Below are 12,178 nucleotides of genomic sequence, written 5' to 3' on the forward strand. Positions count from 1 at the left end.
TTCTGACTCTGTGTATTTATCCATTTGATATCCTTTCCAAATCTTCCTTTTTTCCATTTTCCTAACTGGTAATTGTAATATTATGCAAGATGAATACCAATACTCCTATATTAACCAAATATTTATTCTACATTATTCACCACGCAGCTGGTATTGACTAAATTTGACTGTGCACTTTCAGCATCATCCCATCTGATAATGTGTTTATGTTGTCTTAAAGTAGAGAGCACTGCTATGGTATTAGGTCAGAGAAAGTTTATATAAACCCTTGGGGCCAGTCACTTTTACTTACAGCGGCTCTCAGATAATCCCCAGACAGCCATCACTTACTGGACTTATCCCCATTAATGTCAAACTGTTGCAGTTTCCTGTTGGTGAAGCTCTGACCCAGATAAACATTCAATGTGTCATTCACCCATCTCAAGATAATCGGCTAAAAACATCCTTTACTCATTGGGTAAAAGACTTGCCCCAAATTATTAAAAACAAAGTTTTTATTTATTTATTGTACGTGAATTGAACGTGGTTAGGTTTTAAAATGACTATTTTCTTAATGTCAACCACTTTTATAATTTTATATTTACTTAATTAAACTGATATTTGTGTACAGCAGTATTTGGTGTTTGCAAAGATGCCTTTGCATTACCTTTAAATAGATCCATCAAAGCTAATGGCATATATTCGGTATTAGATTAATTTATTTATATGTCAACGTGTCATAAACAAAGTATTATTAACATTGCTACAACGTTTTGGGCAAAAACTCTTAAAACTACATAACAGTGGGTAGATTTAGTCCATTGGGTAATTAAGGTGACTTTATTCCAGGCTCGATTGCGGGGTATTTGGAAAAGGAAAGCCGGGCGGCTTCAGTGAAGTTTCGGGTCACATGTGTGCTAACTGTCCGGGCAGAGGGCAGCAGCAGCAGCAGCAGCAGCAGCTGAACTGCAGCTCCTCTGGGCGGTCGCTTCAACTGTAACCACCGCCTCTTTCTCCAACTGCACTCGGACAGATTTATGCTTCAGCTCTCTTTATGACCACCAGCCCACCCTCCAGGACCTCTTCGGGACGGTGTGACCGCGAAAAAGAAGCTTAAAGACGACATGGGGAGCCCCATGTGCCCGGGACGACCGACGGTTTGGTCAAAATAATCCCGTCTATTTATCGCCAGAGAGGGAAACTTAAAACAGAACTTGTTTTTGGAGTTTCACCTCCCTCTGCTCTCGGCTCTCCCCGTAGGATTTGATTCAAAGGCGAAAACCAAGATGGCCGCCGATTCCGTGCAGGTAGGAAAAGTTGACAACGGTAGCGAAAAGTGCGTAAACTTGTCACCAGAAGTTGTATTTTAAGTCGATAAAGACCTTTTCTCTACAAAAGTCGAGTCTAGCTCAAAGTCATGGTGTTCTATTTCCGAGAAGTATGGTTGTTAGATCTACAAAAGTTGTCAGGGAATTATCCATGGATCGAGGCCTGGGAAACAAACTTAGGCTGACATGTATCCCACTTTTTAACCGGTCATTTTTCTTTGTGCCAGGTTCGAATTATTATGGAGTTGTACGTTAAGGTTTTTAAATGTTAATTTTAAAAATTATTGAGACGCTAATCTATAGGGTCTGACACGTAACGAGGAGAAAACCTGCGTATTTCTCTGTATTATAAACATTGTCTTGCGTGTGTTTACAGCCGGGTTATTAATAATATTATGTTACTTTTACTTGTTTTGCTAATATTAAAATGTTACTTCTTTAGTTGAAAACAACTTCTTGTCGAAATACTTATTTCAACTTTTACACACAGGAAAAGCACGCTGCTGCTCTGTACATAGTTTAAAATATCCCCTTTGCTAATTGGCATTAAATGTATTTATTAGGTTTAAAAAAAAAAACAGTGACTGAAAGTGTGCATTTTAGTCTAGTCTTATTTTAGTCTACCACCAGCCATGACTCATTGATTAATGTGGTTTCACCACAGTGACGTCATACTCCGAATAAATACACTTTCTGACCGAAAAGTGTATTTAACATTGTTTTAAACACATTATTACACTATATAAGCTTTAAAAAATATTTTATGTATTTTCTTTTATAAATTGTGGCTATATGCACACGTGGGGCAATCACTGTTGCAACCAGAAACCAGCCTCAAACACACACAGTAAAACATGCCTGCCCTTTAGAGTTGAATGAACTCCTCTTTGTCAGTGCCCTGCTATATAATACAATTATTTTATTTTAAAATAATTGTAAATTCAGTGTCATACATTTGAAAGGAGAAAATTGAAAATCAAAATCAAGTTCAGCTCTATTTTTGTCAGCTCACAGTCATGACTCATTGATTAGTGTGGTTTCACAGGCGTGATGTCAGACTTTTAAAAAAAAAAGTCCACTTTTCATTTTATTGAGAACTGCATTTGCCGGGGGGCTCTGTTTGGTGTATTTGGAAGAAGTGACTGTATATAGTACTCACCACCGTGTCACGACAGTTAACACAAGATTCTTTGGTCTTAGTCATCACTTTCAGGATGTCTTCAGCTGAACCTGGATGTCTGCATTGTATATCACAGTCCGATTAAATTTTAGTAATTAAGCTTGGCTAGGATGGTACATAAGAAAGAACACAATGCTTGTCTTACATTCCCATATAATGAGGAACCAGTCTGAGACAAGAACAATAACTGATTTACCCCCCATCCATTAACCCTATCAACCTGGAGCTGAACTTATATCAAATGTAAGTTCATGTTTCTAAATGAATAAAAATGCAAATAGTTGTTAAGTAATATTTAAAATAATAAGAATAGGTAAACTTTAAGACTGAACTAAGTAAGTTACTTATTCTGCTTTCATATGGGCAGTAGAAATGTAAAAGAGTTCATTAAAACTGTTATATTTTCAGCCTGCATTTCATGTTTTTTTTTTGTGATTACCAAGAAAGCATGTAGTGTATAGTCAACAGCCATCTGCTATGTTAAACCGTCGTGTCAGCTGCAGCTGGCACTCAGGGCTTTTAATATAATAAGCAGAACAACTCTACTGCGTTTGGATGGTGAGGATTAATTTAGTCATGAACTGGCAATAAATTATCCAAAAGCACATACAATAACATAGACGCAGAGTTGTTATAGAAAAGACCATTAGAAAGGCTATATATTTTTTATCAGGAGACTGGAGTAGGAATTACAATCTATAAGTGCTTTTATTAAAAGATGTATAATCCTTTTACAGTGTCACCTCAACACAAACAGTGCTTAACGTTATAAATTAGTTCCTTTTGGTATCAAACAGATCAAATTGATATATTAGCCCAGCTCATCCTAAACATTAACAATTGTTTTAAGTTGGAGTTGCCTAAAGTTTTATGTATAGTGCATGACAAGACCACATTTGCAGAATCTACATTTATTAGTGTGTGTGTGTGTGTGTTTCTGGTCACAGTAGAGCACTGTGGCCCATTCTCTGTAGTCAGCTGTGGGGTAAGACTCTTGGGTATCAGGTTCTAAGCTAAGATGGTAAGGGATGGATTTTTTTTTCAAAGGCAAGTCTGGAGTGTGGCCTCATCTTTTCCATTGTCCCATTGTCTGAATGGAGCACTTGTTTTTTGGACTTGGCTTTTAACTTCAGTTAACCTGCTCACACTTCAGGTCGAGACCCAGTGTTTCTGTTTACTTCATAGTTCAATATTTTGTTCGGAGTCATGAAAATACGATTTAAAATATACACGTTAAGTTTATAGTTGCTTACACACCTTTGTGTGAAAAGTTTCTGTTAGACTTAAAACTTCTATGTTTTTGAATTTTAAAGGTCATGCATTGTTAATATTTTGTAGGTTGTATTTTCATTTTCTTGTGAGCCCTGAACATTACACAGAACAGCTCACAGAGCCACTCTGACAAGAAGTTTCCTCCATCCATCATAAACTGTATGCATTGTGCCGTGAGTGGAAACACTGCTTACAATTCCTGCTCTACTTGTCTTTGAACCGAACGAGTCCTCAGTCTCTGGAGTGGTGTAATTTCTCCAACTGAATATTTTATACAGGCTTCACAAACTTTATTATCCTTTAAATGTAAAAACAAATCAGACCTTTGACACAGCAGTGGGGTAAGTTGAAGAAGAAAAACAGGATTTTGCTTGGTATTATTTGTTTTTTACCCATGAGTCACCAAGGAGGCTCTTGACCAGGTTGCAAATGTGCAAACTATACCCTCCTGTGTACTGTCTACCTAAAAGAGGAGAGTGAGGAGTTCCGTAGGGGTGAGTGCGTACATGACTGAACCTGCAGTGGAAATTCTGGATAGATGATGCGGTGTCCTTTTCTACAGTACATCAGTCAAAGAAGAAGAGACAATGGGTCCAAGTCGTATTTCAGTTTAGGCTTTTGAGGGTTGAAACTTTGATCACACCTTAGACGTGTGATGTCATAATCATGTGATCCCTCAGTTTTTTTTTAAATATGTGAAAAGGGAAAATGCTGCTAGTTTGTTCGGCTGTTAGCATCACAGCAGAACACTACACTTAACCACTAGTTAAGCAGGAGTTTCGGATTTCCTGCATTTGCTTTATATAGGTGTGTGTATATATATATATATATATGTGTGTGTATATATATATATATATATATATACAAAGCGATGCACCTCTTCTGAGGCTCTTCTGTACAATCAGCTGTGCACCGGTCAGTTTGTCGTTTCCCTTATGGCAGGGCTGCTTGACTATGAAAAAAATCATAATTATTTTGGTCAATATTGAAGCCTGTAGCTTCAGCTCTTATGATGTTTGGTTTTTTTTTTCCTCACACTGTTAAATCTTTCCAATCTGCAGGTTGATTTCTGGATAACACAGTTCACGACGGGCTGAAATGTTTGCTTTAGTTGCTTTCGCTTTCAGGCATGTCCATCAGTCTCCTCCATCAATCTCCACTATCTCTCGTTTCAGACGATCTCTTCCCCTGCTGTACTGTGTTTCTCTGTGTTTTTGCTGTTGTCACCGAGCACTTCCCACTTTTTACTACGACCCCCTCACCCCCTTGAAAGTTGCTTTCCAGGGGAGAAACCACAGCAGACAGCCAGTGTTGTGTTTTTAACCGGAGTTAATTTTAGACTTACTCGTCTCCCTGGAGTGAGATTAGATCCCATTCTGGGAAGCTCTGACCTCACAGAATGAGAAGCTAAGAGGGATTTGGCTGTCACTGCTCACACCGTTTATCTTTCCTGTTGATGGCAGTGATTTGTGTGAGGAAGGAGGCGGAAAATGGGAGAGCTGGAGAAAATTAAATACATTCAGATCTGTCTGCTAGGTTTTGGAGATGATATAATGGCTTTTACTGGTCAACGGAAATCCAGTAAATTTTCTGTTCCAGCAATTTAGCTGGTCATTGGAAGATGCATGGACTGGCTTGTTCAAACGAACTGGAAATGGAGTTGGATGACACTGAAGAGATGGTAGATATGGCTGTCAAGTCTTGTAGTGACTGTTGTCTCACAATTAGTGAATTTTACTTGTTTTTTTTTTAATACCTTAGTAGCCAACCAGACTAGTGGGAATCCTGTAGTATGGCTTGTCTAAGGTATAAGGACTAAAGGTATTAGACCTATGTTGTGTGTATATATATATATACATTTATATGTATTTACATATGTGTATATATATATATATATATATATTTGTTGCAGCCAAGTTTCATTGTTATTAATGTAGACAGACAAGTTCTCTGATTATTTTGCACAGCATCAGTCGTGTACCTTTATTTTCTCATTGAGCTCTAAAGCTGAAGCCATTCAGGAAGTAACCTCTAATCCTTCCTTAGTTGAGGTTACTGGTTTAAGGACTCAGGTCATCAGTGACTCACAAAAGCAGCAAAAACACCACATACTGTATGTACAAAGGTATTTTTACATCAGTGCTGCACTGTGTTTACTGTATCTCATCAGGATTGTTCACTTCGTTTCAGTTCTTTTTTTCTTTTTTTTTCAACCTGTCAGATTCTCAGTAGCTATGTATCATTGTTTTTCATGTGAGCTCAGTGATGGGATGTCTGACAGAAGTTTTATACAGAAGAATATGTGTATTTATATCTCCATATTTGATAACACAAAACTCAATCGATGCCAAAAACAGGCTCAGAAACAAAACAGGTGGTGAGATGTCAGATGCAGAAGATGAGTCATCACGTCATGTCATTCCTCAAATCCCTTAATTACCGATCAGACATAACGTATAATCCCTCTAATACCAAGAGGAATATGCCGCGTCGTTTGCATTAATAAGAGTTTATGCTACAAAACAATTTGGTTATTTAATTGCAAATTCAGACTTTGCCTCAAATTATTGTAGAATCGGTATTGATTTACGTGTCGGCGTAACTGTTTCATAAATGTATTTTTAACTTTTTCTTATTTGCTTTCTCCAGGGGGATGCCAGGTGTCAATTAGTGGCAGAGAGACTCGGTCTAGGACATAACCTGGATCTGTCCGACACCCTGTTTCAGCAAAGGCTGGATGAGATAAAGGAGCAAATCCGCCGCGAGATTCGCAAGGAGCTGAAGATCAAAGAAGGGGCGGAGAACCTGCGCAAGGTGATTTTTACAGATTGAAAGAAGGGCATTTGACTTTCTGTTAAATCTGCACTTTTATATTGCGGTTCTATTTTGATTTTATTTGGTCCCTGTGTGTTTAGTCTGGATCCCTTCCCTTATGAGTCACGTTTGGCCAAGGCACTACACCCATTATACACACAAAGTATAAGGAAAGACGGAGGAAATTTAAGTCTCCCTCTAAAAGCAATTTTGGGTTGCATGTAAAGAATTGATTTAAACATCAATAAATAAATCAAGAAAAAAGCATTTGTAAAACACAACTATAAGGAAGTCTTTCAACCTCCACACTGCCAGATTGTAATCTTCCTGGTTTTACTGACCAAAACATGACAACGCTCACGCAGACTCTGAGGAAACCTGATACAGTTCTTTCCCCTAAATTAATGGTTAAGACCAAACTTTTAAAAGATTTATCTGTACAAATGTCTAATCATTTGGTTTCCTTCATTTTTTCTTGTCAGGTGACCACAGACAAGAAGAGCCTGGCTTACGTGGATAACATGCTTAAAAAGTCTAACAAGAAGGTTGAAGAGCTTCACCAGGAGCTGCAGGAGCTTAATGCCCACATTGTTGTCAAAGATCCTGAAGAACTGCTAGGTAAGAACACAGACAACCTACTGAAGGTTTTTTTTTTAGTGGTTCAAGGAAAGAAGAAGTCTAAAATTCTCATACACTTCACCTACAGTTTGCCATCTTCTACACTGCTGGTGTTCAGTTCTACTGTAAAGCTTACTGTAGTTTCCACACTGTTGTGTCAGAACACCACCTTGGTACACACACACACACAGACACACACCGAGGCTTTGGAGGTGACTCACCCTCCAGTGGCTGACATTGTTGCATACCACATTCCAGCGACGGTTACAACGAGCTGTGGATTGTTCCCCTGCGAGGCTGTTGAAAGCCTGCTTCTGTTTGCTTTCCAGCGACAATCAAATCAGCAAAGAGTTAACCGTGGCAGTTGCCTTATTGGGTTTTTATTTTGTGTGTGTGTGTGTGTCTGGCTACGTTCAGGAAGAAAAAGAATGCTGTTTGTTTGCCTGTAAGCATCATATCCCTTGGTACAATGACAATAGGAAGTTGATGACGAGTGTGTTTGTGTGTATGTGTAGTGTGGGAGGGAAGGGAGGTTTCTCGGTAAATTGTTATCTAAAATGGTAACAAGTTTAGCCTGACTCAGTCACTCTGTATCTGAAAAAACAAAGTGTCTCGCTGCTGGCCGTCACATAATAATGAAGAAGGATTGAGTGCTGCGTGACTCCTCTGTCATGATCCGTTCATCTGTTCATCTCTGCAGCTTTCCCAGGTATAACGGGGGCAGCTGCAGCCCATCCCACCAGTGTTCTGGTGAGAGCAGGCTCCACCAAAGTGTCAAATAGAGACGATCAACCATTTGCACTTCCAGTGGTCCAGTCAACATAATGTCCCTGTTGCTGTATGTCCTGCAAAATTAAGTTGAGCTTTGGGCTAAGGTATCAGATCAGACTAATTAATATTATTTACAATAATTTATATGATATTATTATAATGAATGAATTATTAATTCAATTCACTTAAATCCACGAGAGACAGCATTTGTTCTCTGTGTCAAACTACAGCACACTGGTGGCACATGGGCTCCCTGTATTTTTACACAGATGAATCTGATACTTGTGACTAGATTTCCTACCACATTCTTTTGTCTGTATACTGTGCTGAGGCAGTCACTGCTATATTATAGCCTGGACCAAACGGATACGTGTGAAACGTCTCACAGGTATCTTTTTGCACAGAGGTTTGCATCAGTCTGCGTCTTCTTTTCTGTGCACCAGTGCAGTTTCTCTTCAGTCATAATGTGACATCTTCTTTCTGTTGTTCATATCGTGATCTGTTTGTTTACAGAGTGCTGTTCAAGTGTTTCTTGTCACTCGGAGATGGCTTCATCTGTGGGGAGTTTCTCCTTGTTCTCTGCCCAACATTGACATCAGCCCCATTGCTATTCAGTGGCTCCACCACTTGCCTCCTTCTGCCCGGCGTGTCCTGCTGCATCTTTCAGTGTTGTGCAGAGGTCATCGACATTTTCAATTCAATGTGACCCTGACCAAATTGGCAAGAGGGGAGAGCTCCAAAAGTTCTCTCAACTTCTCAGTTCTCTTGACACATCAGACCCTCGTTACAGAGTCTGAAACTTAGTCTTTGGTAAATTGTCACCTCTCTCAACAAGCTTTTCAGGAGACATATTTCGTGTGACATTCCTTACGTGCAGATACAGTTTTTGACGTCTTTCTAATCTCTCTGTGCATAACTTTGTTTCACTAGATAGACTGTTGCCTGTTAGAAACTCTGCAGACAAAATTCTCTCATCTAAAACTTTGACCGACATTTGTCAATATAGACGTAAAAAAAATCAAAAGATTGACACACTGACTCGATCTTGAAAACTAATTGGCGTTCTGTAGTTAAAAGTCATTGGATGACTCATATTTTCAGGTCAAAAGAATCACAAGTTGTATTTTTTGCTCTCTCCGCTGCCAAAACATCAAAGCAGTCATTACGTTCTGATGAAACAGTCAGCATTAATCATAAACTGCCAGCTGCTCAGTTTGTTAAAAAAAAAAAAGAGGTTTTGTGGCGATTGTCTGGATTGACACTTCTGATGGGAGCTGCCTCCTGATACCTCTGACTATGAGACATAACTTGTGAGTCAAGTCAGGAGAAGTCGAGCAGGTTCTTTTTTTTCTTTCTTTTTTGCCCACTTTTTTTTTTTTTTTCTTTCTTTTTTGCCCACCTCACCTGTGCGTGGGAATATTTGTTTGTACTACAGTGTTTTTCTTCAAGTCCGAACATGACACTAATAACTCCTAACATGTTTATACAGGGTGTTTGTTTTCAGTTTCGTCTTTATGTAAACTCCAATATTTGATGATATAGATCCATTTCCTCCTGCTTGGAGAGACACAGTCGTACACATTCAGACGTTAACACACCTCCTCAAACTGTAAACTGTGCAGCATTCTCGATGCTGCCTGTGAAAGGGAAGGTGTTTCCTCATTTGTTTCCAGTGAGCAAAGGTGTAGGTTAAAGTGTAAGGCTGTAGGATTGCACAGCTGACTTCAAAATGGCTGACTGCCAGATATACCACATGCATGTGAGTCAACAGCAGTCATTCATCTATCTGTGTCGTCGTTATCTAAGCGCTATGCACTCTTTTTCTTTTTGCTCTCTACCCAGAATGCCCTCCGACCCCAGATACCCCTAACAGCGAGGTCAAAATGTGCACGAGCAGTAGCCGCCTGGCAGCGCTGAAAAGACAGAATGACATTGAGCTGAAGGTCAAGCAAGGCGCAGAGAACATGATCCAGATGTACTCCAACGGATCCTCCAAGGTAAGACTTGACGGAAGAAATGTCGTTTTTGACTGGTTTACGTCAGGGCTGCAAATGTAGCCAAACTGTAGCAGAAAACTAACTATACTTTATCAATATTCATCTGACAACACTGGAATTGAACTTTATCTGCCTTATAACCCTTCGGCAAGGTCCTAAAAACACAGATGCATTTTTTTGGTAGCAGAGATATTTGTACTTTTTTGGTTTTCTATCCCGTGAATCATCATCTTGACAAACTTGTTGTATTGTTGTTTTCACTACTAATGGTCCGTACTGAAAGACCTCTGTGTCAGCAGTAACCTCTCCGATGACTAACCGTTTCTGAGGTACCTGGAGTTGAGCCAGCGTCCTGAAACATGATCATTATTGTTACGCATCTTTTTGTTTTGCCGATGGCTAGAATTGGTTTGAGTTACGGTCAGCGCTTGACTTGCGATGTCGGTGTAACAGGCCAGAGGATGCATTGTGTCAGTGAACATCGCCCACTGCGATGGTTACTAATAACAGCTTCAGTGCCGAGACCTTCTCTAATTGAAGCCACTTTGTTGTAGCAAGTGGCAACCCACTGTGACATTACTCAGTGGTTTGTGAGGAAGGCCAGTTCCCGGCCAAAACTCCTGCAGACACTGGGGAAACATACTCTGTCTGAAACGGTCATACAGTAAAAATAGGGCCTGGAGCCTGTTGCACGACCCTGACCGTTTGACCCGCCACGACAGGTCAGTGTTTTATAAGTGACCCACCCGTTTAACACAACACACACACACACACAAAGGCACCTTCCAGTTGAAAATAGTCTTGTCCTGATGTGGACGAGGAAATGCCTGCTGGACAGAGGTCTTTCCTGTGCACGCCGCCGTCAACAACTGCGATTAAACTTCAGAAGAATTCTGGGTGGAGTTTGCTCGCTCTATTTATGTGTGTGTGTGTGTGTTTTCTTTTTGTGAATAGGATTTTCCATGTGGTCACTCTTTCTTGCTGCATTACAGGACATGTACCAGCGTCCTGTCCACCTATTTGACATGCTCTCAACAACCAACACAACACAATGAGTGACGATTAATGTAGTGAATGCAGAGACCATTAATGCCTGATGTGGAGAGGGTTTTTTTTTTTTTAACACAGCGAGTCCAAAGATTCGATACTGACTTTTCCCTCTCGTATTGACATCGCAACACCGTTTTTATTTATTCAAAGGATCGCAAGTTGCTGGCGACGGCTCAGCAGATGCTTCAGGACAGCAAGATGAAGATTGAGTTCATCAGGATGCAGATCCTCAAAGCCAGCCAGACCAGCGAGCTGAGCTTTGACAACAACGACGTGATGGGTGAGTGTGTGTGTGTGTGCTTCTCATCCATGTGTTTAGAATAAGTCGGCAGAGTGTTTCACATTACCCAAGAAATGACGCCGGAAAAATATTCACTGAAGTCTAATAAATAATGATGTATTACAAAAACAAAACTGTTTTCTCCAGAAAAACCAATAATCAGTCCGTTAGATCTGCGGGTGGAAGAGCTGTGTCACCACGCCAGGATAGAGTCTGCCGTGGCAGAAGGAGCCAAGAATGTTATGAAACTTCTGGGTTCAGGAAAAGTCACAGAAAAAAGGGCACACTCAGAGGTAGACGGGGTTTTTTTTCATGTGTACTTAAATGAAACTGAGTGTTTAATTCACCCAGCCGTCTTCTTATCACTCCGTTCCAAACCCCTCTCTCCAGGCCCAAGCTCGTTTCAACGAGTCGAGTCAAAAACTCGACCTCCTGCGGTATTCCTTGGAGCAGCGGCTTAAGGAGTTGCCGAAGAACCACCCTCACAGCAGCAGCATTATTGAAGAGCTGTCCCTGCTGTCGTCGCCTGTCCTTAGTCCTCGGTCCAGCATCATTTCCACACAGAACCAGTACAGCACGGTCACCAAGCCTGCAGCACTCACAGGTAACTGCCACACCAGCTCTGGGTATGAATGTTTAAATATTCACATCATTTGACGAGTCATTTTCATTTGACGAAACATTTTGAAGTTTAATGAACTTAACGTTGTGCTTCCAACCTCAGGCACGTTAGACGTGAGGCTCATGGGGTGCCAAGACCTTCTAGAACACGTCCCGGGTCGTTCCAAAGCCGCGTCTGTCCCACTGCCCGGCTGGAGCCCCAGTGAGACGCGCTCTTCCTTCATCAGCAGAGCAAATCGAAACAGAGGCGTCAGCTCGAGGAACCTGA

General features: G+C 40.5%; 1 protein-coding gene across 1 annotated transcript in view; it reads left to right on the forward strand.

The window, feature by feature from the left end:
* The first annotated feature begins 841 nt into the window (after positions 1 to 841).
* pkn2a (protein kinase N2a) overlaps positions 842 to 12,178 on the forward strand; it is a 17,176-nt gene continuing 5,839 nt past the window's right edge. The window contains exons 1-8 of the mRNA XM_017042303.2: positions 842 to 1,286; positions 6,409 to 6,573; positions 7,056 to 7,191; positions 9,805 to 9,959; positions 11,160 to 11,289; positions 11,437 to 11,582; positions 11,680 to 11,893; positions 12,014 to 12,178. The exon at positions 12,014 to 12,178 is cut by the window's right edge and continues 9 nt beyond it. Of these exons, the coding sequence (XP_016897792.1) occupies positions 1,266 to 1,286; positions 6,409 to 6,573; positions 7,056 to 7,191; positions 9,805 to 9,959; positions 11,160 to 11,289; positions 11,437 to 11,582; positions 11,680 to 11,893; positions 12,014 to 12,178 (1,132 nt within the window). The 5' untranslated portion in view covers positions 842 to 1,265. The remainder of the gene's footprint in view (positions 1,287 to 6,408; positions 6,574 to 7,055; positions 7,192 to 9,804; positions 9,960 to 11,159; positions 11,290 to 11,436; positions 11,583 to 11,679; positions 11,894 to 12,013) is intronic.

The sequence above is a fragment of the Cynoglossus semilaevis genome, chromosome 20 (genome assembly GCF_000523025.1).
Source record: "Cynoglossus semilaevis isolate Cse_v1.0 chromosome 20, Cse_v1.0, whole genome shotgun sequence".
Lineage (NCBI taxonomy): Eukaryota > Metazoa > Chordata > Actinopteri > Pleuronectiformes > Cynoglossidae > Cynoglossus > Cynoglossus semilaevis.